A 26,686-nucleotide genomic window follows, 5' to 3' on the forward strand; every position below is an offset into this window, starting at 1 on the left:
GCTCTAAGCCAATTAACTGCAGAAACACTCATTTTACTTACAGTTAAAAGCATAAAAACAACAGATTTCCTTCAAAACTCCAAATAACACAAAACTATAACACAGAAGATCTGATGTTTCTCATGTGACGTACATTTTACATCGACGTTCACATATTTTCACTCAGTGGAGTATAAAGTACGATTTCTATTATTTCCTCACGCCAGGGGCCTATATTTTTTTTGGGGAAACTTCAAATCTGTCCTCCCCTTTCATTAAGAAAATTATATTTAACAGCAGCATCCTCAGTTTAAAAAGAAATCTGTCCCATCCACATTTGAAAACGAACCTAAGACCCTGCCTCAAGCAATAACCTGTTTGTTTTGTTTACAGTACTGAAGGAGTTTTTCCTTCATGATGTATAAATGGTTAAAAAATACCACGCAAACAATAACTATTGATACCAGTTTAAAAATAGTATTACCATTTGAATCTTTATATTAAGATTATAAATGTCCATTGACTGACTTACCAAATACAGTTTGTACCTATTGAACATGTCACTCTTGATAGCTACTGTATAAAAATGGCAAAAACAGGTTTGATAGGTTAATTGAGTGACTAAATGAAACCTTGTGCAGACCTAATGCCTAATATAGAGCGGTGTCAGAATTGTTCAATAGTGCAGTCTATCCTGGATGTTCATAAAATGGAGCATGCTTTGAGATGGATGGGAGGGAAGGGAGGGAGGGCTAAACAGGGGGTAATAAACCTATCCTAAATGCTAGTCCTGGTTCTTTGTCACTTCTGAATAGGTGTTCCCTTCCAGTAGAAGGCACTGTGGACACTCACATGCAGTCTCCCAGCCAGCCAGCATCACGGTCGTCCAGTGCAGCTGTTCATTAGTCGGCCGTTGTCAAGCAACCAACAGCGCTGGCGGGACATCTGTCCCAATCTCCCGTCACGTCTTAACGATGGCACCCCGTCAAACACGAGTCTCGTGCCCGTTTGTCCTATAGGAGCTCCAAAGCGGCGAGCCGGTGGCGCTAAAGGTAGAGGTAGCTGACCCAGTACACAATGTTGAAGAGCAGGAAGGAGGTGGGGAAGAACACCCGGGAGTAGGCATCCAGCTCCTGGATGTCTATGTGGATCCTCCCCCTCCTCCAGCCCCCGCCCCGGCACTCCTCGTAGCAACAGAAGAAGCTCTGGCAGTCCTTGCCGTCCAGACAGTCGTACACGCAGGCATCCTCAAACTGCTGCCAGTACAGGGAGTTGTTGAGAGTCATCACGGAGGTTGGAGACAGACCCACATCCAGGACCGAGTAGGCCTGCACATGAAGAGGAGGGGGGGGGGCTCATTAGGACAGTACAGTACAGTACACTGACATCAATACAGAGGTGTTTGAAGAAAAAGAGAGAGCAAGGAAGGAGTGAGGCCTCATTAGAGATGCACCGACTGAGGTAATGAAGGAAAAGGAGATTGAGGAATAGAGAGCGAGAGAGAACGACAGATAGCGGAGAAAAAAAAAAAAAGAAAAGACAGCTTGAGATGCTGTCGAAAAGCCAAAATATCGTGGGTGGGGAGGGGGTGGGGTGAGGAGGGGGTGAGGGGGGGGGGGGGGGGGGGGGTGAGGAGGGGGTGGGGGTAGCGGTAGACAGAAAATGAGCTGATTTGTTTTGAGTGGATCTGTGCCATCATGCATTAAAGCTTTGCCGCTAAACCCACCCCCAGCCGGCAGGCAGCAGGAAGCTGTCACACAGCCGGGAGATGAACTACCTCTCCTGGAACCCACTCACTCTTCCCCTCACTCACCCACCCACTCACTCACTCCCTCATTCACTCACCCCTCACTCATACACTCACTCTCCCACCACCCACTCACTTCCTCCCTCCCTCCCTCACCCCCTCCCTCCCCCCCTCCCTCCCTCTCTCCCTCACCCCCTCTCTCCCTCACCCACCCCTCTCCTACCCTCACCCACATGGTTGGCATCGCGACCAAACACTCGTCTCATACGCCAGCGGAGCAAACATAACAAATGCCAAGAGACAGGAGAGCTTCAGGTTTGACCTGCTCCAGGTCAGGCTTCCCCTGACAGGCGTTCATGTTCAACATCAGCAGATAGCAGCACACAGTTACGGATCACCAAACCAGTGGTTTCAATTGCACTCCGACTCACAACACCCACAAACCTGCTTGATCCTGACTTAGTTGCTCTTTTCCTGCAGATACAGCTGTTGTTGTGGCACTTAAGCAGAACTGACTTGAGGTTGACTTGTTTTAGATACCATGTCTCTTGTAAACACAGACTGTTCCCTGGCACTATCCACTGCACTACTGTCAGAACGGCGTCACTTCTCATCCTTGCACAGCTCCTTGCTCAGGGGTGTAGGGACGTGTCCCACCCACTTTATAAAAACAACAAACCTGTCTCCCCCATTTTTATTAAGAAAATGATATTGAATGGCCACATCCTCATTTATAAAAAAAGGCAGCACCACCCACATTTGAAAACAAATCCATGCCCACGACTCTATACGAAACCTTCTAATGTACAGTATAATATATGTCATTATTATTGAATCTGTGTCAATGTAAAGTACATGATTGGGTATACCCTGGGGGCAGGGGAGGGGCCTCACCAGTCTTTGGGGCTTGGCGGAGGCAGGCTTGCGTACGATGTAGGAGTAGTAGTTGAGCGTGGCGTACTCGATCATGGCGGCAAACACGAACAGGAAGCAGACTGTGACAAACAGGTCCATGGCGGTGACGTAGGAGACGCGGGGGAGCGAGGTCCGGGCCACCGTGCTCAGCGTGGTCATGGTCAACACGCTGGTGATACCTGGGGGACGAGGAGGAAGTCACCATGCAGAACCCCAGTGGGGCCCAGGGCAGCAACACCTGGAGGGTGGGGTCAGATCAGGAGGTGGAGGCTAGCCCTGGAGGCTAGCCCTGGAGGCTAGCCCTGGGAGGGGCCCCCCTAGGGGTTTCTGTCGTGACTCAGTCAGTCCTTCGTGGAGTGATCTCTTTGGTGTGTGTGACTTAATGTTCAGTCTTCAGGTGGCTGGGTTTTAATTAATTATCAAACGCACTGTACAGAGAATTCAGCACAATAATTCCCCTGACATCTCTAGGCACAGTTTCTGTACTGAGAACTTTGAAGACGATACACACACAGTATTCAAACTCTCACACACACACACACACACTCATATTCATGCATGTCTCCAAGATGCTTCACATGAGACGGCTGTGTGTGTGTGTGTGTGTGTGTGGCAGTGTTTTGTGCAGGTTGCCATGGAAACAGGAAGGGCCATCTATTTTGAGCAGTTGGTTCCTACCAAAGGTAGAGCAAGTCACCCCTGGTGCTGCTGGCTTCCTGATTCCTGCTCACTCACTCTCACAGTCTACAGAGACTTGCTGCCAACAACGCTAAAGAAAAACTATGACCTGAACAAGGAAACTATTAGTACATTTATGACCTACAGCCAATCTACAAGAGGTAGAGGGAGAGAGACGATGAGAGACAGATAGAGAGAATAAAAAGGGGAGAGAAAGAGAGAAAAAGATAGAGTTGAATGAGGGAGAGAGAGAGACAACATGTTACTACGGGTCGTGGAGGGTGGAGTATGGAGGGTTGGAAGGTGGAGAGAAAGGGTGGAGGGTGCCTAATTTGGGGTATTACCTGGAACATGTAGCCTAGCCTGTCTGCTTTCTCCCTCCCTGCCCTCCACCTACGCTCCTGACCTCTCCCCCCTGCCCTCCTCCCCTGCTCCTCACCTCTCCCTCCTTATCTCTCCCTCTCTCTTTCAACCCTCTATTGATCTGGCTGGTTCCTGAGATGGAATGCACTGCGAGCGACAATACAGAGCAAATGACTTCTTTTGTTAAACAGAGGAGGATGTTTATCGCCCTGCCACAGACCCCGTCCCCACCTGCTCGCTGACAGAACACAAACGTGCCGCAGCCTCGTCTCCGGCGGCGACCGGCGTGTATGTGGACCGGATGCGTAAATGTGTTGATTGTTGTGGGTTGTGAAATGAATTGGGATGTGGATAAGAGTTCAGTGAGCTCGGATCTTCGGTTTGTTCATGTACAAAAGGACAATTCTGTGGCCCCACTTTCTTTGTGTGGGAATATTGGAGGTGGAACTGCAAAACTGACCGTGGCAGACATGTTTACAATCTTGGAGACATTTTTCATGAAAGACCGGACAAAGACTACACCAAGGCTTTCTAATTGTTTACACTTACCTCTCATACCACAGTTCAACCTGGAAATGACCAGAAACAGCATCCACAGGAAAGCATATGAACTGATGTAAGCATGCAGCAAAAGACACAAACAATAAATGAATCACAAACATAAATAAAGGAAATGGGTTTCGGAACATCGCATTATGATTAAGTGAGAGGAAAGGTTAACAGCAAATCGAGATATGGGACATAATATCAGCAAATGAACTACATTAAGTCACACAGACAAACACACACACACAGGAACACACAGAAGTAAGCTACCTGCACAGCACTCGTGCACGCACACGCACACGCACGCTCCCACTACCTAGTGCCGTCCTGGCAGGCGTGGCGTCACTCTTGATCCAGAAGGACACCCAGGAGAGCACCACAGTCAGGATGCAGGGGATGTAGGTCTGGATGGTGAAGTACCCCATGCGTCTGCTCAGGTCAAAGTAAACGGTCATCACCACGTAGTCACCTGGGAGAGGGGGGAGGATGGGGGGGGGGGGAAATGGTAAATGGACTGCATTTATATAGCGCTTTTCTACCTTAGCGGCACTCAAAGCGCTTTACAATGTTTGCCTCTAACTCATCCATTCAATATCACACACACCGACGGCAGCGAGCTACCTTGCAAGGCGCAGGCCTGCCCATCGGGTGCAACTTGGGGTTCAGAGTCTTGCTCAAGGATACTTTGGCACATGACCTATGAGGAGTCGGGGATCGAACCGCCAACCTCGCGATTAGTAACATACAACCCTCTCTACCCACTGAGCCACAGCGGGACAGGACAGCTTCAGAGGAACTGGCAGAACCGAGGCATGAGCCTTTGAAGGCAACATCACTGAACGAGTAAAGATGGAGGACACAACAGGACTACAAGTCCCTGACGACGAGGTGGCATGGGAACCGGACGGACATCCACTGTCCTCATTACTTTGAAAAGCACCCGGCGTCTCGCTCGCTCCCCTTTCATGGGAGATGTAGGGTAGAGAGAGAGAGAGAGAGAGAGAGAGAGAGAGAGAGAGACACCCAGAGAGAGAGAACGGTACTTTATTCTGAGTTTGTTGAGATGTAAATTAATGATGGGTATTTTAAGACCTGGCTCTAATCATCATGCAGCGATGCAGATGGAGAGTAAAGAAAAAGAGAAAACAGACAAGAAAAAGGTCTAATTTCCCAGAACAGCGCGAACCACAGATCTGCAAACTGCCGATGTTAGGATCTCCTTCCTCGCTTCATCTGGATTTGAAAATACGCGGAGCTTCACCTTGTTAAAATGTTTCATTCATAAGATCACCTGACCTTTGAAGGCTGAACCATTGTTCATTATGGAGATGAAACCCGGGTTCTCCGAAGACTGGTCCGCGACATCGCTAACGCTTGCTCGGTAGGAGAGGCAGGTTAATCAGGGCCTGCAGGACTTGCTCATAATGTGTCAATTTGTAGATCCTTAAAAGGAGGATTTGTCTTCACTGCTGTCATGAATGTATTAAAAATGCATCACTAAGAAGTTTGGCGAATGGCACTTGCATGTCTAATTAGATGTTTTAAATACCTGTTTTGCAGAACAAGATATTAGTTAGACAGAGCACTCAGAGGAGACAGATCACTCAATGTGGAAAGCATTAGGCCAATAACGACATTTAGGTCTGAGGGGAACAAAATGTGATTGAATAATTAAAAATCTTCTAAATATTTAATGGGAATGATTTATATATCAGGCCAGAAATGTGTTTGGTCTATCTCTGAGGTTAATGCTTTAAGCATTTTTAAGCTTCACCTCATTGAGATGTTTGAATATCACAGTCCTATCAGACCTCCAAGATCTGAGGAGAAACCTTGTGGTCTTCAATAAACCCACGACCTGTCGTTCTCCAGGAACAGCAGGAGGTGTACTACTATGGGATGAAAGCTATCTCTTCTCACTGGTGGACTGTAACTTAATCTATTTGTCAAGTTCATGAAGGAACAATCTAGCACTGCCCCAACTAATGAAGGTCTTATAGAGAAGCTCGTTAGCGAAGGCATGTCAGTAAGAAGTGCAGCCAAGCCTCTAAAATACAGTGGTACCACACACCTACAGCCACACCACACACATACACACCTACAAAAACATCACACCTACAGCTTGTAGGAGCCTGTTCTTTACTGCCATGAGAGAGAGAAAAATAATCTAATTTTAAAGTAATCCACCTATAATTGCCATTGATGGATGTTTTTACTATTCAAATATTCCCCGGTATATTAGTACATGAATGTTCGAGACGAAATTTCAGAGGAAAATCCTGATGAAAAACGCAGCTGCAACCAAACTCCGGGGCAACCGAAAGTTTAATAAAAAGGAAAAGATCCAAACACGAGATTTGTTGTGAGTCAAAGAGCGTTACCTGCTGTTGTTTTAAGTAAGCTGGTGCTGTTCCTCAATCCCATAAAATCAAATTGGTAAAGTCTCCAGGATTTCTGGTCCGAGGTTGACACCGAGTTCTTTCTCCACTTGTAAATCATTTCATCTCTGGGATAACCATCTGTAACATCAGAAGAACATGTTATACCCTAAACCCCAACACTGAAACAGGCTCTCTTTAATCTGAACACAGTGTCCTCTGTAGATCTTGTATGTCCTGACAAGTGGACAATGTCACTTTGCTGTGAGGTTTCACTTGCAAACTAGATGTTTTGTACCTTTTGTTTCATATTTATGACAGAACAAAGGGGAAGGGAACATGTCCAACAAAATGTCCAGATTCACCATGTAAGAATGGCAGGAGTAAGATTTTAGCTCAAGTGATATTATCAAGTCAATAAGGCCAGTGACAGAACCACAAAATACCACAGGAGTCAAGTCATTGTCTCCCTGCCTCTTTGCGCTGCATACTCAGTGTGAGTTGGGTCTTGGTCATGCACAAAGAAAATGGACCAGATGTCCATTAATCATTGGTTACGATCACTCTGCTCACTGCTCTGGCATTGGTGGAGATCAACATTGAGCTTCGAATTCACAGACCTCCTTAGTCATTCACCTCAGTAATGACAAGCTAAATGTCAATCATTATGTTACAGGAATAACTATTAATTACAGCCTGCTTGCACTGTACTTTGGGGTGGTGGAAGGGAAAAATTAAGGTAGAAGAATGGCTGTTAGATTGAAGCCTTGACTTTAGAAGAGCAAGGTAGCTGCTATTTCACACAGCAATAATATTGAATACTAATTCAATAAAATCAGTGAATGGCTTTTATTTAATTTGACTGGGATTTGAATGGTTGAGATTTCATCCATTTTGTGGTGCTTGTTAGAATTTCAAAGCCCACATTCGCCAGAGGGGTCTTTTGAATGCTTGTTGAAGGACACACAGGTAGTTTGACTTCCAATATAATGTCTCTGTCTGTGTCATAATAGTTCTTCCCTGCTGAGGCAGTAACATTGAAAAGCACAATTGCCTCCATTCTGAGACACGAGTCAGCGAAAACACTTTCAATTCACACAGCAATTCATCTCCCAAAAAAACGTCCTCCCAAAAACGCTGCAAATTTGAAGACCCAAAATTGCTGCCTTTTTCCTAAATTATTCCACTGTTGCCTACTGTATGCTAAGCTATTGTGGCATAGCATCATAGCGATATCGACATTTGTGAATGATGAAACAGAGAGTGGGGGTGAGGAGGGATTCTGTCTGAAAGAAAGACGGGCTACTCACAGCTTGAAAAGACGAGAGGGCAGGAATGCTCGTCCATGGGGAAGTTATGAAGCTGCAGCTGGCACTCTGCGTTGATAGTCAACCTATTTGAGAACAAGTTTAGATTTTTTACCTTTATTTAACCAGGCAGAATCATTAAGAACAAATTCTTATTTTCAGTGATGGCCTGGCAAAAAGCACAAGCTTTTTGAGGGAGAGGGGAAGGGGGCTAAGGAAGAAAAATCAGGTCAAAATGCACCACGGCACACAACCACAGCCGCACAGACATACAAAAAAGAGCTAAAAAGCAACAACAGAAAACAAGCAGGTTAAACAAAGCAGGGCATTAGTAACACAGGGAGTCAGAGGGGATAAACATTTTTAAAGCATAAAAAGCACAAACAAGACACAGACTGACACTGGCAGGTATGAACAAAGGATACAGGCAGGGAAGAAAACAAAGCAGGCAACAGAACAACAGTAGGACAAACTAAGCAGTTGGCAATAGACAATAATGACAAACCATGGGGATGAATAGGACAACAGGATACTCAGGGAAGGAGTTAAAAGGTGATAAAGCATTTACAGGATTCAGAGAGGAGGAATGAAATGGCTTCTTTGAAGGCAGGGATGGAAATTAATTTGTCAAGTTTGAGGTGTTTTTGCAGAACATTCCAGTCAGAGGTAGATTTTAGTTTGGGAATTTTCAACTGGATATGGAGAGAGGACTGGGTGTTGTGCGTGACAGGAAGCGGATGCAGCAGGTGTGCCTGGTAGGGGGGTGTCCGGTGCAGAAGGGTCTTGTAGATGAGGATAAGCCAGTGAATATTACGACGGGTGTGAAGTGAGGGACAGTTTACCAGGGAGCGAAGAGCACAGTGGTGCGTGTGGAAAAGGGGTGTTTGTGGCAAAGCAGATAGCAGAGTGATAGAGAGTTTGGAGTTTGGCGAGTGTGCCCTTACATGCAGATCTGTATATTGTATATCAAGTATGGGGAGAATAGTCATTTTGATGAGGGTAAGTTTAACGGAAGAGGTGAAGGAGAGACGATTTCTTTAGAGATAACGACAAAACTAGAATAGCTAGTGGTTTTTTTTCACTTTTTAATCCTTCTTCTTTTCAGCACAATAGCTCTGTCATCATTTCCAGAGGTCCTTTTGCCTTCAGCAACAAAGTTGCTAGAATCGTAATTACTGTAGAGTAGCCAACATTTACAACAATGTTCCAGCAAACGTCATTAATTAGCTAACGTGTTTGCATTTGGAGAGCATCTAGTAGATGTACCAGGGTCATTTAATCATGAAGAGAGCATAAAGTATGCGGTAACCATTGTTCTCATTGTCTCGTACAGAACGTCACGTTATCAAAACAGAAAACAGATGGCGATGATGCACTTGATTGCGTGGCCATTGTGGTGCGTTAAGGCTGAATCACGAGGTTGTTGTTGTATGTAACGATACGAGGCCTCGTAGGGCAAGGGCCAACGGGCCACCTATTAGGAGGCGTCTGCAGTTTGTAGCACGGCTGGGTTCTGCACACCTCTGCAAATTGGTGTTTCTCATCCAACTACTCACTGCTACTACAGGTTTTTTTTTCCTTCAAACTACAACCTATTAGTTGTAAAAAATGTATGAACTAAACGCCTTGTCTTTTTACTTCCTCCCCTCCAGTCCAGAACCCCCCACCCTCCTCCCTTCTCTCCCTCCTTCATTCAGCCATCTCTCCATCTCATGCTTCTCTCCTTCCCTGATAAAATGTCAGCCTTGTTTATTTTGGCTTGACTGAAGTTCACCAAGAGGGGAATTAATGTGTGTGTGTCTGTGTGTGTGTGTGGATAATGAATGGACGGACAGACCGGTGGTGGGGGATGCATTCAATCAGGTTAGCCAACCAGTCAAGACTGAATGTGCACACAACTACTAGTGATGGGATCATTCTGTAAATTGTGCAGCAGGAGGGTCAGTTAAAGCAGCAATTATCCTGCCTACACAGATTCTCCTGCACTACTAACCATACTGTTGCCAAGGGAATGCCTGGCGAACGCAATGAATAAAACAGCAGGGAGACGTCTCTCCTTTGGCAGGGAGGACGACTCTGCTCCTACTTTTGATTCATACATGATTACGTTTACGCCCTAAAAAGCACAATGTTCCTGGGAGAGTATGCTTAGTTGTATATGACTATACGAGTGTGTGTAGAATACAGTGTACAGTATGGATATATGATCAAAAACGATGTTTTATATATTGTTAAGGTGGTTAAAAAGACTGAAAACAAAGGAAATTCTAATTACAACCCCAACCCTGATTCAACAGCTCTGTTTTGTGATGTATGATGTAGTACAGTAGACCCATTATACCGGTTACATTGAGTGCTGTAAAGGGTATAATAGTTGTGTACTGGAATATCCTTTGTTTGTGCATCTGTAGAGTTCCGTTTTTGGTGGTCATGGTATTTTCCTTTCCTTTGAGTCTTAATATAATAGAGTGTAGATAAAACAGTGCAGTGTCGATGTATAAAAGTGTGCAGTATATATAATAGTGTGTAAAGATTGTAGTATGGATGGCAAAGTGTGCAGAACACTTCAAAGCCACACTGCGAGCTAAGCAGGGTACAGCCATGCAGAATACCTCCGTGTAGTCGACATCTATGTTTCATACGTGCGGTGTATAACCTAACATGTAAAGTCAATATGTAGCATGGATACGGGACATTATCTGCACTTGAATAAATAATGACATTTGCTGTTATTTCCCCAAATAGAAACACTCCACCAGAAATACATCTTGCCCAGAAGGAGCATTTCTGATCCTTGGTATTTTGCTGGACATAGGCACTATTCTGTATGTCCCACTGAATAAAAACACCTGCTAAACGAACACAACTCAAAGTAAATATAAAAATCCTACAGCAATATTCAGAGGAACGTCACTCACCTCAGCGTGTAGAGAATCTTCCCATCGTTCCATATTCGCAGCAGCTGATTGGGTGTGGTGATCCAATGAGAGTCGGCGTTCTTGGCGTTCCTGAAGATGGTGTCGGGGACCCAAATGAGCCCCACCATGTTACTGTTGAGGGTCAGGATCTTTGTGCTGCTGTTGTACCGCAGACGAGTGTCGATCCACGACTGAGAAAATATGATGTCGATCTGGTACTCCTGTCAAAGAAATTCAAGATTATTACTGGAGATTAAAATCAAATCAATACACATGTTGTTGGCTACAAGTTCATTTTTATGGATTCCTAAATTGAAGGCCCAGTTTTATCCTGCAAAATATTCTTCTGCGGCATCAACATTTTTCACAGATTTAACATCTATGTCTTGAAATTGTTTAGAGGAAAAGGCAAACCAAAATAGCACCTCTTTGTCTGAACTTAAAAACATTCAGAGATTATATAATGAAAGAGTAGGCTGTGTTTTGCTCTGTGGCTGTCCCCACCTCTGAAGTGCACGGCCCTTTAGGTCGTGCATCTAACACAGCATGCCTGACCTTTAGGTCATGCATCTAACGCAGCTTGCCTGACCTTTTACAAACCTCCATAGGCACACACAGGATCTGGCTCTCTTATCAGTTTAATTAGAAAGCATTTGTTACATGAGCTGCTGTGACCTTTAGATCTTTAAGTCAAAGCTGGTTGCTTGGGTCAAGCCTGTTACTCAAGGCAACGATTGTCACAATGATCACAGAGGGAAGTCTGTTTTCAAACATCCCAGCTTGCGCACTCCCATGGCTGGTGTGTGATCAGGAGTTGGCACTTTAGCTTGCCTTCATGACTCTTGCATGGAAACAGCCATGCCAATTAGAGCAATTGCTCATCCATGTTTGGTACTCTTAAAAGGAGGTGTTTCTTAGATCTACAGCTTTACGCTTTACCTGTGAGGCTTTGGGATAGCAATCTTGGAATAGCATGACATTCGCTTGCTTTTTTCATACAGCGTTGTTATGGTTTTGATTTGGGGAAAAGTACATGCAAAGATATCTACCAGTCTACTTACAGAACATGCTAACAACCAGATTACAGAGATTTACAGTGCTATCAGAATGTATTTTTAATACATTGGTGTTCAGTCATGGTCCCATTTCAATAGGTAACCACTCTCAAACGCCACACACTCTTTGTACTTTGATACAGTCTTCACTGTTATTCTCCTCTAGCAGTCATTTCTATCCAGCATGACATTGAAGTCTTACCCTGATTTTTATACTCAATATATCCAAACACTAAAAGCATTTGCAAAAGTAATGGACACAAGAACTTCTGAAACACAAGGTCACAAATGTAACTAAGAAGTTTGTGTTAACTTGAGTTATTTTATTTTTCCAACTCTCCCACAGATCAGTAAATACAAAGGAAACATCTCTTCTCACTGACTTAAACTTTAAAGAGACTGTCTTCCTAAGGTCCTGCATCAGCATTAACTTTGTGACGTACAAAGAAGGTTGTTAAATGACTGTCGCTATGTAAAAACATCCCTTTGGGACAGCTAACCCATATAACTTCAGTAAAGTAATTACAACCTCAAGACTGGAAGGAAAACAGTCTAAACAGGGAACCTGTTTCAGTCATCCTCCGTTGTTGCTTTGCTGTGTGCATGAAGGCAGGGAGAAAGTTCAATTCAAGTTTAGCTACACAACACTGAAACAAACGTCTAACACAGCTTATCTGGCAGTCTGCGACCAAGTAAGCTTAGTAAGTATAAGTACAAACCTACAAGCAGACTACTCAACACCTACAACACAAAAGTTGTCACAATTTGACTACAAAATCAGTTAATTGTATGTACAAGAAAGAAAATGTAAGCATTTTTATTTGAGATGGGAATTTTTTTAATTTAGATACTGTGACATGGGTGATAAGTCCAAATGTCTTGCCAAAAGAAATTGCATCTTGTTTTCAGTTGAGTGCATAAAACTATGTGTTACTATGTGTTAAACTAAATGTATCTTGGCTCCTCCACATTATTCCAAGGCCATAATTATTTCCACTGTGCTAACATTCATGCGCGCCTCATGAATTTTAACTCCAACACTAGGCAGAGCATATGAAATGCCACATTATAAAAGGTCAAGTGATGAAAAGCGTTGAGTAGGAAACTACACTTCATTGAAACTTTGAGATATAAAAATCCACCCATCCAGACTTATATAAGAATCTTCTGTCTTACAAAGGGCCACATTAGAAACCTATTCTTCCTTGTCCCAGGATGTCAAAATCCTGCCTCTGCCAAGCTTCATTATAAAACCCAACTAAACGTAAACAGTGTCAAAATTCATGGGGTGCCAAAAAATCCAATATTTCAAAACGTGTTCTTTCATCTCGAAACTGGCACTTTTATCAGACTTATTTTATGTCTCTAAGCAAAACTGTATTATTCTGTTAGACAGAGACAGATTTAGTGAACTAGTTCCTGTTTGTCAAGATTAACTCTAGTGGCCTAAGTCAACATCATGGCATTGACTCCATTACAGCCCTGGAATGTTGTCTCATGGACACCACTGCTTTTAGGGGTTCTACTGTTGCCGTGGATACAGAGTGTCCCTGACATAAAAATAGCCTTACTTTCTAGAAGGGTTGTCCCTCAAACTAGGTAAGCAAATAATTCAGTGAGTGCATCGTGTGTCATTGCAGTGGAAATCTACCCAGCGAAAAAAGTTGAAAAAAATATATATATAAACTGGCTTGAGTTTAACCAATTAGTTTATTTTGTGATTGAGATAAGCTACTTCCTAGCACAAACAGCTAGGGAACAACACAGTGGGTGAGGAATGGTTCATGGTGAGAGAACCACAGGAGAGGGTGTTTCTGTGTCGGGGAGGGAGGGGGGGGGGGGCTAAACACTGTAGAAGCAAACAGGATCCCCTCAAAGTACTCATAGAGCTCTTTCAAACATGGCGTCTGTCACACAGAAGCTTCACTCTGTGATGTCTCCTCAGTTGGTGTTATGTAAACGTTGTTTTATCTAGACCTGCCTTTCTGGCTGACTACAGCAGTGCTTTCATTTATGGTTAGAACTGTATCATTTTCCTTTTCAATAAACGTTGTGTTTTACCTGTATTTGACCAGTTAAAAGTTGGCTTTGTGTTTTAATGCATCAATAATAGACTTAAACCAGCAACTAATATGGGCGTATGTGAAGCCCTCTGTGACATGCTTGCATGTAAAAAGGGCTATACAAATAAAATAACATTTTATTTGATTTGAACTACTAGTGCTTTCAGTGCCAAAACATTGCTAAATGCTCAGTATATAGTGATAATTATTAGAATTTACTACTGTAGGCTACACAATACAAAATAATTACCTTGATCATCAGTGTCCAGACAGTGTGTATAGATATGAGATGAGAATTGCTCTTTCGGTCAGGTAATTTACGTGTTATCTTCTGCTGCACAGCACCAGCTATGGAACGACAACCATTACTGCCTCTAGCCATTTCAGTTTAATCACAAAACTTCTATCTTGAATTAATATCCGCTTCAATGATGCACTCACGGTCATTAAAGCAATGAAGAATAGTCATTTTCTCAAGAAGAAATATGTCTTTATTAGGGTCACTAACTATGCCCATAAAACATAATGTCTACTTGATTACATTAACTATAAGACCATAAACAGTATTTGTACGTATTAGATATGGACGCCTATTGTTATGCCTATGACCTTTTAGACCAAGATTTCTCACGTAGGTACCACGTTGGAAGATAAGAGATAGTTTGTTTAATGGCAAAAGTCTTTACTGACAAGTCTCCCCATTACATGCATGGCATCTCCCTTCACTCTAATGACAGTAACTACACTAGATGACTAATAAGGCTTTGCATACAACAACTATAGCAAATCACATAACACCAAAACAACAGTGTCTCTACAGTTCAATACATAACAGATCCACCCCTGCGTACTGTGTGCAACCTGTTTCCTCCTGCAGAAACAGCGTTTAGGCCACCTGAAGCTGTAAGTAGCCTCCCAAGGCCAGAGAGATGAGGCTGCTCTAAAACTCAGCGAGGGAGGAGGATATGGGAGCAGTGGAATGTGGCACAGTTCGGAGTCTAGTCAAGCCGAAGATATCCATTGTTTTCTTTCTTACGCAAGGGGGGGGGGGGGGGGGGGGGGGGGGGGTAATTGGAAGATTTGGGTGGAGGTGAGGGGGGCTTCTTAGACACGTTTTAGTCGAGATCTCTCAGGCTCACCAATCGCTGTGCCCCCGAGATAAATGGTGCAAATGTCACTCATGGTTGGGGCAAATCACACACTTCTAGAACAAAGCCTCTGCTCAGACTGTGTGTGATGGCCTAGTGACCTACTGGGTAGAACAGAGTCGACGGAACTGTCTCTGAAAGATCTCCACATCCCTACAGATGTGCCCTAGGGTTTTAGGCTTACAAAAGAAGAGGTTACAAGAATAAGAAAAAAAACACAATATAAAATAAAAACGGTATATCTCATATCAACCGCTAAATAATGCAAGTATTAAAATATACATGTCAGACAATAAAACCATTTGAAAGGTGTTATTGTTGTCTTGATCTGAGGATGACTCATTTGGGAAGTACAGTACGAATCCAGCCATCCAGCCACTCTAGACACTAGAGACAGCGGCCATTGGCTCTATTTCTACTGTGCTCCCACACATCTCGCCCTATCAACAGATAGAGCAACCCCGCTGTCATTGTGTGTGTGTGTGTGTGTGTGTGTGTGCGTATGCGTGCATGTATGCTTCTGAGAGAGAGGCAAGACAGAGAAAAATTGATTTAGGGTAGACAGATAAAAACACCCGATAGATTCAGAGAGGAAAGAGGCAATTTCACTTACCATGTCTATCGATGACACAGGGCCGATGCTATTGACATATATGTCCACATCTATGACTGTTGGTTTCACTGAAAAAGACAGAGATTGAGACTGTTACAGACAAGGCAAAGTCTGATCCTACAGCACTTGGTAATATCTTTTATAATATTAAATTCTGACCCAGGGTCTTTTCGACAGTTTCTCTACAAGCCAGTATTTGACAATGGATCCCACTACCTCCGACTTTGAAATCCAAGATGGCAGCACCTTGTGTAAAAGTGTAAAGCAGTTTATACTGTTTGAGTTATTCTGTATATTTGTGTCATTTAAATTGTCGTACACACAGTAGGCCTACCTACTTTCTAACTACTGTCTATGTCTATTTCCATTAATTGTTTATAGCGGGACAAGTTAACCCTTACTTCTCAGCGTTAGAAATACAAGGTGTTGCGTGAGAGCGTGTGGACTGGTTAAGTCTCACGGCGAATGAGTGAGACTTGAGAGCCCTGAGCAAGGGCAAGCACAACAGAGGCTTTCCTGAGGGTGCCATCGGAACTTTACTTTGGGGGGGGAGAGGGGGGGGGGGGGGACATGGGTCAACTAGGGTTAACTCGGACGTGATGTCATCCCCAGTTCCCCAGTTCCGGGGAAACTGGAAAGCGCCATTACTTTGACCTTGTAACAAGTGGATATGTTAACACCCTGAGACAATTCTCAACTGACAAAACACTTTCTGCTGGCTTGAGGCTCTTTCCTGAGAGGAGAGGGAGGAGGGAGGGGGGGAGCAAGTGAGAGGGTGAGGGGAGAGGGGATGGGGTAGGCTGACCACATCTGCTCTATGTGCCAGGAACAAAACTGCCACCTCACAACTTTATTGACTAACACCTCATAAACAATTCACAGCTTTGTGAATTTCACGCTCAGCTCCCAGCTTCATTGCAAGCCCGTTTCTCTTAACCAATCAGCCTCCTGTCTAACAAGGTGTCAGAGTAATGAGTTGTTGGCGCCTGTAACGCCTTTATCCCCTTACCATTGAACATCGCCCTCACTTCTAGACTCGGCCAATTAGCCCCCGAGGTAGTGCCACTCGCTAAGTGTAGACTTTGTCTCATCCCCTGACAAGCGTCAGCACTCAGATGTTCCGAATGCGGTAAAGACTGTGTAACGGCCGATGGATTTACGTCAGTCCCATGAAAGCAGATGCAGGGGAAACCGAAAGTGGGTGCGCTGCCGGTGTGTCGTCTTCACGCTAGAGAAGATGCGCGTCTCCCGACAATTACAGTACATCAAACGCTACATCAAGTCGGCAACATACACCACGACCGATATTAGATACGAGCAACGCCGCCAGATGCAGATTGCCTCTGTTTTCATGAAATTGACTTCACTCTACAACAAGAGCCTTTAGCACTTCCAGGCTGTAGTCTGAATCTGTAGACACACACACACACACACACACAGCCTCAGAATCATTGTCAATCTGCCTATAGAGAAATATGAAATATCAGTCTACTTCTCTGTGTGCCCCCCCCCCCCCCCCCCCCCCCCCCCCCTCCATCAAACATCCGTAGGCCTCTGAGGAGGGGATGTTTCCCATCAGCTGTCAGGAGAGGGTCAGTGCTGGGCAGGTCCCTCTAGGACCTCTGAACTGTTCAGTCTCCCTGTCCGCCTGTACAGAAACCCTGACACCCCCCTGAACCAAACAGCTTCATGATAGTGATGATGTCATATGGCGTTCCCCCCTCCTACCTCCCCTCAACAGACAGGGGGTTTCCCAACACTAATGCAGCTTTTGACCAATGTTTTCTGTATTGGAGGAATGAATGGGTTTAGATGTTCATCAACAGTCATGTTGGAGCTGGGAAAGAATGAAAGCTGGCACACCTGTTACTTCAGAACCAATTTAGAGAGGCCCCTCTACCGATTGACTACCTGAGGGTACCAAACCACATTCTCCTCAACCACTAAAAATCAATACCTAGAGAAGGAGTCACCACCTGTCATGTGTCATCGCCTTCCTCCTGGAATCATTCTCACCTGAACGCTGCCACAATGACAGAAGGAGGGTGAGAGGGAGACAGGCAGTGACCTCAGCAGCTGGGAACAGACCGCAACCCAGGAAGGATGAGCTCAGTCACCATCATGAATTCAGTCTTTCAAGCCCCTCCAGCCTCTCTCCAGCCCTCCAGCCTTTCTCCAGCCCTCCAGCCTCTCTCCAGCCCCTCCAGCCTTTCTCCAGCCCTCCAGCCTCTCTCCAGCCCCTCCAGCCTCTCTCCAGCCCTCCAGCCTCTCTCCAACCCCTCTCCAGCCCCTCCAGCCTCTCTCCAGCCCTCCAGTCTCTCACCAGCCCCTCCAGCCTCCCTCCAGCCCCTCAGCCTCCCTCCAGCCCCTCCAGCCTCCCTCCAGCCCCTCCAGCCTCCCTCCAGCCCCTCCAGTCTCTCTCCAGCCTCTTTAGCCTCTCTCCAGCCTCTCTCCAGCCTCTCCAGCCCCTCAGTCTCTCTCCAGCCTCTCTCCAGCCCCTCCAGCCCCTCCAGCCTCTCTCCAGCCCCTCCAGTCTCTCTCCAGCCTCTTTAGCCTCTCTCCAGCCTCTCTCCAGCCCCTCCAGCCCCTCCAGCCTCTCTCCAGCCCCTCCAGCCTCTCTCCAGCCTCTTTAGCCTCTCTCAAGCCACACAGCTATTCTCCAGGCTGACCCCTACCCCCACCCCCTCCCCCTAGGCTGAGCACAGCTTAATCAGTCATGCATTGCAACATGTGAAGTACTTTTCCTACGGTTAGGCTAAATACACTGGCTATTTTTGGGTCCTCAAAGAGATCTTCTGTTTTTACCAGGTAGACTACCCTTAGAGACAAACGCTGGCATACGGAGGCAGATGCTTCCAGTTTCCAGAGCGATAAGTGTGTGTGGGTGAGCAGCAGTTTGTTAAGGCAGACAGAGTAAACAGAAAGATGTGTGTGCTATTTGCCACCCATAACAAAATAGCAAGACCAGGCTGAGTTTATCAAAAAGCAGTGATAGTTCAGAATGTAGAAATCCAAAGCTGCATTCGGTTGCAATCAGACTACACTGAGCCCGGTTCGCCTCCACCCAACAGGCGATGACGGCTTAATCGATTTTCACTCTGAGCCGGCCCGATTCCTCCAGTCCAGGTATTTAGTGAAGTATCTGGTGCTCTCTGCAAACAGAAGAGCCCGAGCCAGCATGATTTGAGGCATGTATTTCCATCTAATGCAGACAATTCACTGCAGAAAGCCGGCAAGGTACAGGGCTGCCTCCGAGAAAACAAACAAAATTAGTCTATAGTGGGTTTCATAAAGAATCTGATTGCTCTGGCCCAACACTGAGGGAAAACCTCACGCACACACACACACACACACAAATGCACGCACACACCCACACACGCACACACAGCCAGCCCTCTGTCACGTTACTGTATGGTGATCCAGGAAGCAAAAAAAAAAAACAAGACATCGTGCAAACCCTTACATGGTTAGCAGAAATGGATAGGGCAGTCAGGTTGGCTGGTATTGGAGATGTGCACCTCTGGCCATTGGCCATCTCCCTATCATTAGAATGTGTTGTTCTGTCTAGAAAAAGCGTGCGTCACACAGGCTGCTAACGTGATTGTGCCGCTGCCACTGGACTGCCAGGGGACGCATTTGAACGCCCTCTAATGAGACACAGGTGGATGGAGGTCTTTAGATGCCCAGCAATGAAGAACTGCTTGATTTCAGCAATCAGAAGCTTGTGTTGTACTCTATTGTGGGATGCTAGAAGGGAACTCTTTTTTTTTAAATATTACTTCTATCTGAGTGCACACACACACACACACACCTACACACCCACCTACACACACACCTACACACACACACATCTACACACACCTACACACACCTAAACACCCACCTACACACACACACACACACACACGCACACAGAGGTACGTAACCACCACTGTCATGCAACGTCTTGAAAAATATTCACTCTTCAGCTTCCCCCAAAATTTTTTACATGGATTAAAGATTAGCTCAGACAGTATTAACACCGGTAGACATCTTTCATTAGCATTATACATTTCACAGTAGATTCTAACAGTATATCTAGGGATTACACTGAGCTACGTCTAAAGCTGTTCTGTGCATTGCACCAGCGGAAATAATCATTTGTATTCTACCCCCAAACCTCAGAGAATTGCCTCCTAAGCTTCAACAGTGGGGGAAAGGAGAGTAGTGTCAGAACGACAAACTTCAACAAGGTTAAACATCCATTCACACGTGTTGAAGCCGACTTCTCCTGACCCAAACTCAAAGAGAAGTAAAGTTCATCATGGTTCTGTGTTTACCCTACCCGGATTAAAAGATTGTGAGTGGCAGGAAGAACTAAACCAGGAGACGATGACAAGAGCACTCAGTTCTGTGTTCAGACAGGAAGTTCATTTAGATGGATCCACACAGGGGGCTCCTTAGTTCATTCCAGGTGAGAACAGTCTAATGAAATGTCGCAGGGCTTGAATGATCTGAAATGACTTGTCGGGTACTCAACTGTGGGTTGGCAGGACCAAGATGGTGCCAGATGTCACATCATCCTGAAACGGTGGAAGAGGTGATTCACAGCTGGTGAGGGCTCGGCTCTCTGGTTCAACTCTCTCGTTGTTCAAGTCTCTAAGGGGGATTCATTTAGCACAATCCTCCACTCCTGAAAGCACTAAATTAGACGTCCAGATTCATGTGATTGCTGGTCTGACAGGCAAGACAAGTTCTGAAAGGTTATTTTACTTTTGTGTAGAATGTAAAACGCAGTACAGTCCAGCTTAATTTCTTTGATACACCCACTGAAATGCATGTAAAAATGATATGAAGCTTTTATAGAGCATTAATATAAACCCCTTGATTACAGATTAATGGGGCATCTATAAAATAGTAATTAACTTCATGTTAACTATTTATAAATCATTCCATTGTATAAGACTTCAAGTTACCGAAATATCCCCTTGTCAGAACCAGTAACCCAGGTGACACAACAGAAGATCTTACAGCTAAATTATCCTGGTTCAGTCAACCAGAAGCAAATATCCCTCGTTTCTACGACTACGTTAGGGGGAAAAATCCATTTGTGAGAGAAAATGAGATGATACTTTGAAAGCGCCCTTATCGTTCATACAAGCTGTTGTGGTTTGAGCTTCAATTTGCTTTGTGCTTCAAGTTCTCTTATCGTATCAAATTGAGGGACAGTTGTTTCCCTAATTACAGTGCATGCTAGTATGATGCATTTACTTACACTGGTTCGACTTAGATCAAGATTCAAAGTGAAACGACCTTCACTTAGCGCTCACCTGCCTGACAGAGTTTGTTTGAGACTGTGTACTGGGATTGTAACAAACAAAGCTTCCACTGACGTCGAACAGAGGCTAGGAGGAACCTTTCCTTCCAGTACAACAAGCAGTGACTCGTGAACAGACGCCGTATTCACTTCTCTCCCACTGTTGTCATGGAGCGATTTATATTCAGGCATGATGCACCTGCTTTCTTCTGAGACAATCCGATTTAATTATTTCAATCAGCCGTCTCTTTAATGTTGGGGTCATTAATTCAAGCGTTCATCGCCCATTTCAAAGGGGCCGGGCGGGGAGGAGAAGCTGTTTATATGCTCAGCCCCACGCAGGAGAAAGTGTAGGTACAGTACACACACACACAGGCACATGCACGTAAGGATTCACGCGTACACATTCACACATACATATACACACGCATACATTCACACTTCACAGCACACACACACATACAGTCACACACACACACTCAGAGGTCATTACTGTGAATGTATTCAACACAAATACATCATAAACAAACACATGGGAAAACAAATACAAAAACTCAAAGCCAAAGCCAAAATAAATGAACCCCCCCCTATACTATGATGCCCAACTGAAACAGTCTGCTCGACACAATACCCTCCATATTCCTGCAGCATCTCATTTGAAAAGAGGTGTCTTCTCAAACAATTAGCACCCCCCTGCTGCTTCTCCCACGCCTGCTGTGGTGCGGCTGCACGTGGCAGGCACGCGCGGCCACACAACGACACAACCAGGGTAGTTCTGCCTCCCACGTCAGAACCCCCAATCGGAACCCATGGAACTTTCTCTAATGGAACCTTCATGGTTGGAGTCTCCAGAGAAGGAGGTAGCCTGGAGGAAGCAGAACTGCTGAGAGTTCTCCATGAGGCGCGGAGAGAAGCCACAGTAGGATGGAGAACTGCATGCAGAGCAAGGCAATCTGACCCACTTTGAGTGGGATCCCCTGACAACAGAAAAGGAAGCTGACATAATAGGGCCACAAACACAGCAACGCCTCATGTGAGATGAGCCGAGATATATACGCATTAACACTCTTGTCAGGTGGCGTGTGGGGTCTTCACTGACAGATGAGAATGTATGTCAAGCAAAGGGGCGAACATTATGATTTAGCAAACATGCACAGTTTGGCATTGTTTAACACTGTCATCTCAATGAAGAGGGTCACATTGCCCTGGTGACTCTTCCAGCCATGAAGTCCTCTCTAGAACAAACCTCACGTTGGACACACTGCAACATTAAGACCCCAGATGTATCCCGTGAAGAACATTTTCAAAACACCATTTTTTATTGCAACCTTTATTTCACCTGGAGGGTCCCATTGAGATGAAGACTAATTCAGAAACTGTCTCAAGGGTAGCCTACCCAAGACAGGCAGCAACATGAAGTAAACACACTGTAGTTACAGAAGCACGAAAGGTGACCAAATGAATAAGAACTCAAACAAAGCACAGGAAAGTCACATTTCAAAAGAGACATTTAAAGTTTTGTAACCAGGTCAAGTAAAAACATTGACATTTAAAGAAATCTGCCTCAAATTCTTTCTTTTGTGATTTAAAAGCCTTTAACTGAATTCGTTCATTGCATTTCAAGTTGTTCTGCAATGTCTTTCGTGCCAAAGGTGCAGAATACACAAATGCCCTAGGTTCCAATTTCTGTGAGGGCATTTTTGGAAAGAAAGCATTAAGAAGTCAAGAGAATGCAAAAGAAAATTCTAGCACTTTTCAGCGTGATGATAACTTGTGGTTGGTTTATGATAAGACCAGTAACTGCCTTAAACGTGGACCAATGTCTGAGCCTCCAGGTGACCTGAGCAGGCCATTCTACCACAGAGAATAGCTCGGAAAGGTGAGTCGGAGTGAAGGACAACTAGTGTCCTTCAAGACCTTGGGTGTTGTGAAAGGTGCAGTTGGAAAGCTCAGCTACTCACCAGACTGGAGAAAAGGCATTACACTGTAGAAGAATCAGCTAGATTCTTTCTTCTCCTGCTAGCTTGCTCTGTGTTTGACAGCAGGCTATCCCCAAATGCCAGTATTTTATTGTCAACATTTGTTGTGTGTTTTTTTCATGACGAATTCCCTTTATGTATATTTTCAGCTAACATGCTCAGTCACTGGAAAAAAAAATATATATTTGAAAGGCCTCAGTTTTCAAATTCGGTCACCATAGCACACAAAGTATCCTAACCCTACCCCCCCCCCCCCACACACACACACACACACACACACACACACACACACACACACAATGCACTACGTGTAACTTTAGTCTGCACAGTGGTTTTATCTAGGTTTCTTATCGAGTGTGAATTTGTGCATCACATGAACAGTTGACCGTCACATCGAAGAGCGCACTACCTTTTCACTGGGTGGGCAACATAGTTGAGACCACAGTAATCTATGTAGACATGCATGCTTACCCCCTATGTCTGGGCGAAGGGTCCTGTCGTACTCCTGCAGTAAGTTATTTAATATATGTGTGGCGTCGGCTTGATGATCTTTCGGAGCAAGCATCTGATTGACAGTGACATCCTCATAGTCATCATGATATTGGCGTCGGTCGGAACTGTGTAAAAATAATAATAATTTGATTACAATGAGGTTTCGGATAGCACGAATATGTCCATGTCTGTCTTATTTCCCAAAAATGTACAAACTACGCAATTAACAAAGTATCCATACAGCAGAGGCTTGGCAAACAAAAGCGGGCACTCTTGTGAGGATTGAAGTCAGTCAGTGAAGCAAATGGTCTGATTTCAAAACGAGCAACACGCAAATAAAAATGAGACTTACCGAGCAAATTGCACAGCCAGAAGTAAGAGAAAGACGAGTAAGTTGGTAATCATTTTTTCATGGAGAATGCTTGGGGTGTAAGCAGACTTAAAGCGCTGGTGAGCCAGAGAAGTGGGCAGAAGTATTGTTGAAGACGGTTTTATACCTGAAGCTTCAACTAGTTCATCTCCAGCTGCATTGTCCTTCCTCAAAAGAAAACCAATAGATCCACTTAACCGACCATGAATACGTGGAGAAAAAAAACGCGCTCGGGATTCACCGGGATTTTCTGAGACAGTCCTCGCGCGTCAGTGATCAATATCTTATTGCACCACACCTCCTTCCGCTTCATAGAATAACACTAACCCGTTAGTGCATTGACATGGGGACGTTCTTTCCACAAGGTAGGTTACATTACACAGGGCGTCTTGAAAAGTGAGTCACAATGTATGTTCAACAAAACACATTGCTATGCAATAAAAGTGATTTAAACTTATTTTCAAACTTACTGTAAACATATAGTTTCATAATCACTTCACTTTAGCCTTCATTAACATTAGTATTATTTTTGTCAATAAAGTATCTTAACCTAACTGGATTTAGGCTATTTTTTTAAAGGCATCTGAATGAATGTGTCAGAACATGCCGTAATCAAACTTTAATAACCTGTATTTTAACTTTATAATAAAATAGACGTATGTAATGTCATCGAAAAGGTGGGGCCGCAACCTTGAAACATAACCATGCCAAAGAGTTTAGAAATGCGCTTTCTTCACTGTAGAAATCAGCCACAGTGGTAAAGTTTAAGAAGTGTGACTTCCCCCTAGCGGGAAGTGAAGGTTTTGCAAGTAGAATTGGGTTTGCTGTGGAATTGCATTATACTGTAGCCTATAACAGATTAACCCCATGACATCTCCAACCGGATATAATCTGACCAAACCACGACAGACTATGAATGGCAGCCAGCAGTGGCCGATCACGATATGAACCACAGGAGAGCGAGAGAGAGAGAGAGAGAGAGAGAGAGAGAGAGAGAGAGAGAGAGAGAGAGAGAGAGAGAGAGAGAGAGAGAGAGAGAGAGAGAGAAAGAGAGAGAGAAAGAGAGAGAGAGAGAGAGAGAGAGAGAGAGAGAGAGAGAGAGAGAGAGAGAGAGAGAGAGAGAGAGAGAGAGAGAGAGAGGGGATGGTTATGTGTGGAAATGTTTGTGCATGTGTAAGGGGGAGGAGGGGTAGAAAGTAGTTATCCTCTGTGGTATCACATGCCATACATAATGGATGCCAATTTAAAAGCACAGATCTTTCTGTCAAATTTATGCAGACTAGCATACAGTACATTATAAGGAAAACGACTGTAGTAGGGTATGTTAAATAATTGTTCAATTAAAACATCCACCTGATCTGCTATCACACGCCAGTTTACTTATAATAAACACACAGCCTAATAATGTAACAAGGGTAACGTCGCTTTAAGGCTGTTTTTCTCCACCATGATCAACAATCCTTTGCATTTCATTGTTTATTGAAAAATGATGAAATACATCTGAGGGTTATAAGATACATTAAACCAGTGTTTTTTTACGAGTGTCAGTCAAATAAAGCAAACACATTTAACCGATCTGTCGCGTGGTAATAGACTGATGGACAACGGGTTAAACGATGTACACCTCATACGCCATGCTAGCACACAGTCCCCGAACAATCGCGCTATCATTTCATTCAGCATATTCATCCCAAACGGTTTCCCCAGCACGCATCCCAGCTGTCCGCTGCGTAGAGATGCCACCATTTGTCAACAATTACGGCTTAAAGAGGAGAGAAGCGCAGGCCTCCTGAATGGAAAAGTAAGTGAAGCTGAACTAAATCCTTGACAAACAGATGTATGGCAGATGTGGCCGCCACAGCCTCTGGTGGGACCGAGTCAGTCCCAGGCTTGCAACAGGAGAACCGCAGTATTTCTCTAATCCAACAAGTTATCAGTGTTGTTGGGGCTGCTAGGCTCCCCTCATCCTCCTCTTCCTCCACTGTGGTAGCCTATATTCCAGGCATCCGTGGAACGGGTTAGGCCATAAACTGTAAAATAGACGTATGTAGTAACACCGGTAAAATGGTTCCCCCTTCCACAAACAACAACAAATTAAGTTTTGCAGAATCGGTTACAAACACATTAGTATATGGGACACTAATTAATTGCTAAATAAAATTTGTAGTAAATATATAAATTAATAAAAATACTTTGAATTAGATGTAACATTTGGTGCTGTTTCTGCCTTAGTTTTAAACCTGAATAATACAAACAAGGCATTTATTAATTGCTCTATTTACATTACACATACAGTGCCCTCCAAAAGTATTGGAACAGTGAGGCCAATTCCTTTATTTTTGCTGTAGACTGAAAACATTTGGGCTTGACATCAAACGATGAATGTGAAACCAGAGATCAACGTTTCAGCTTTTATTTCCAGGTATTTACATCAGGATCTGATGCACAAATTAGAAAATATCACCTTTTTGTTCGAACCCACCCATTTGTCACGTGAGCAAAAGTATTGGAACATATGACTGACAGGTGTGTTTTGTTGCCCAGGTGTGTCCTATTACATACATTATTCAATCAATAAATACCACTGAATGTCTACACTAGGTTCAGATTGGGTAAGATAGGTTTTGTCTATGCAGACAAGAGGTGAAAACAACATGAAAACCGGAGCGCTGTCTTTGGGGGAAACAGCCCACCATTTAGACAGAAGAACATCTAAGTAAGTAGGAAATAAACAAGTAAATACACAAACATATAAAAACAAAGATAATGTAATCCTCATAGGAGAACCAACAGATTTCAGGGTGTCATTAACTACAGGATCAAGGTTAATCAGACTTGG

General features: G+C 44.3%; 1 protein-coding gene across 1 annotated transcript; it reads right to left on the reverse strand.

Moving 5' to 3' along the window:
- Positions 1-612: 612 nt before the first annotated feature.
- Positions 613-23,910, reverse strand: LOC124475002 (gamma-aminobutyric acid receptor subunit gamma-3-like). Its single transcript, XM_047031504.1, has 9 exons — positions 23,830-23,910; positions 23,457-23,602; positions 15,711-15,778; positions 10,832-11,052; positions 7,917-7,999; positions 6,610-6,747; positions 4,545-4,697; positions 2,621-2,820; positions 613-1,307 (listed from the first exon to the last, which is right to left on the reverse strand). Exons 1-9 carry the CDS (start codon positions 23,880-23,882, stop codon positions 1,026-1,028), a joined length of 1,344 nt encoding a protein of 447 aa, XP_046887460.1. The 5' UTR covers positions 23,883-23,910; the 3' UTR covers positions 613-1,025.
- Between the last annotated feature and the right edge of the window lie 2,776 nt (positions 23,911-26,686).

This window comes from Hypomesus transpacificus, chromosome 12 (assembly GCF_021917145.1).
Source record: "Hypomesus transpacificus isolate Combined female chromosome 12, fHypTra1, whole genome shotgun sequence".
In the NCBI taxonomy this organism is placed as follows: Eukaryota; Metazoa; Chordata; class Actinopteri; order Osmeriformes; family Osmeridae; genus Hypomesus; species Hypomesus transpacificus.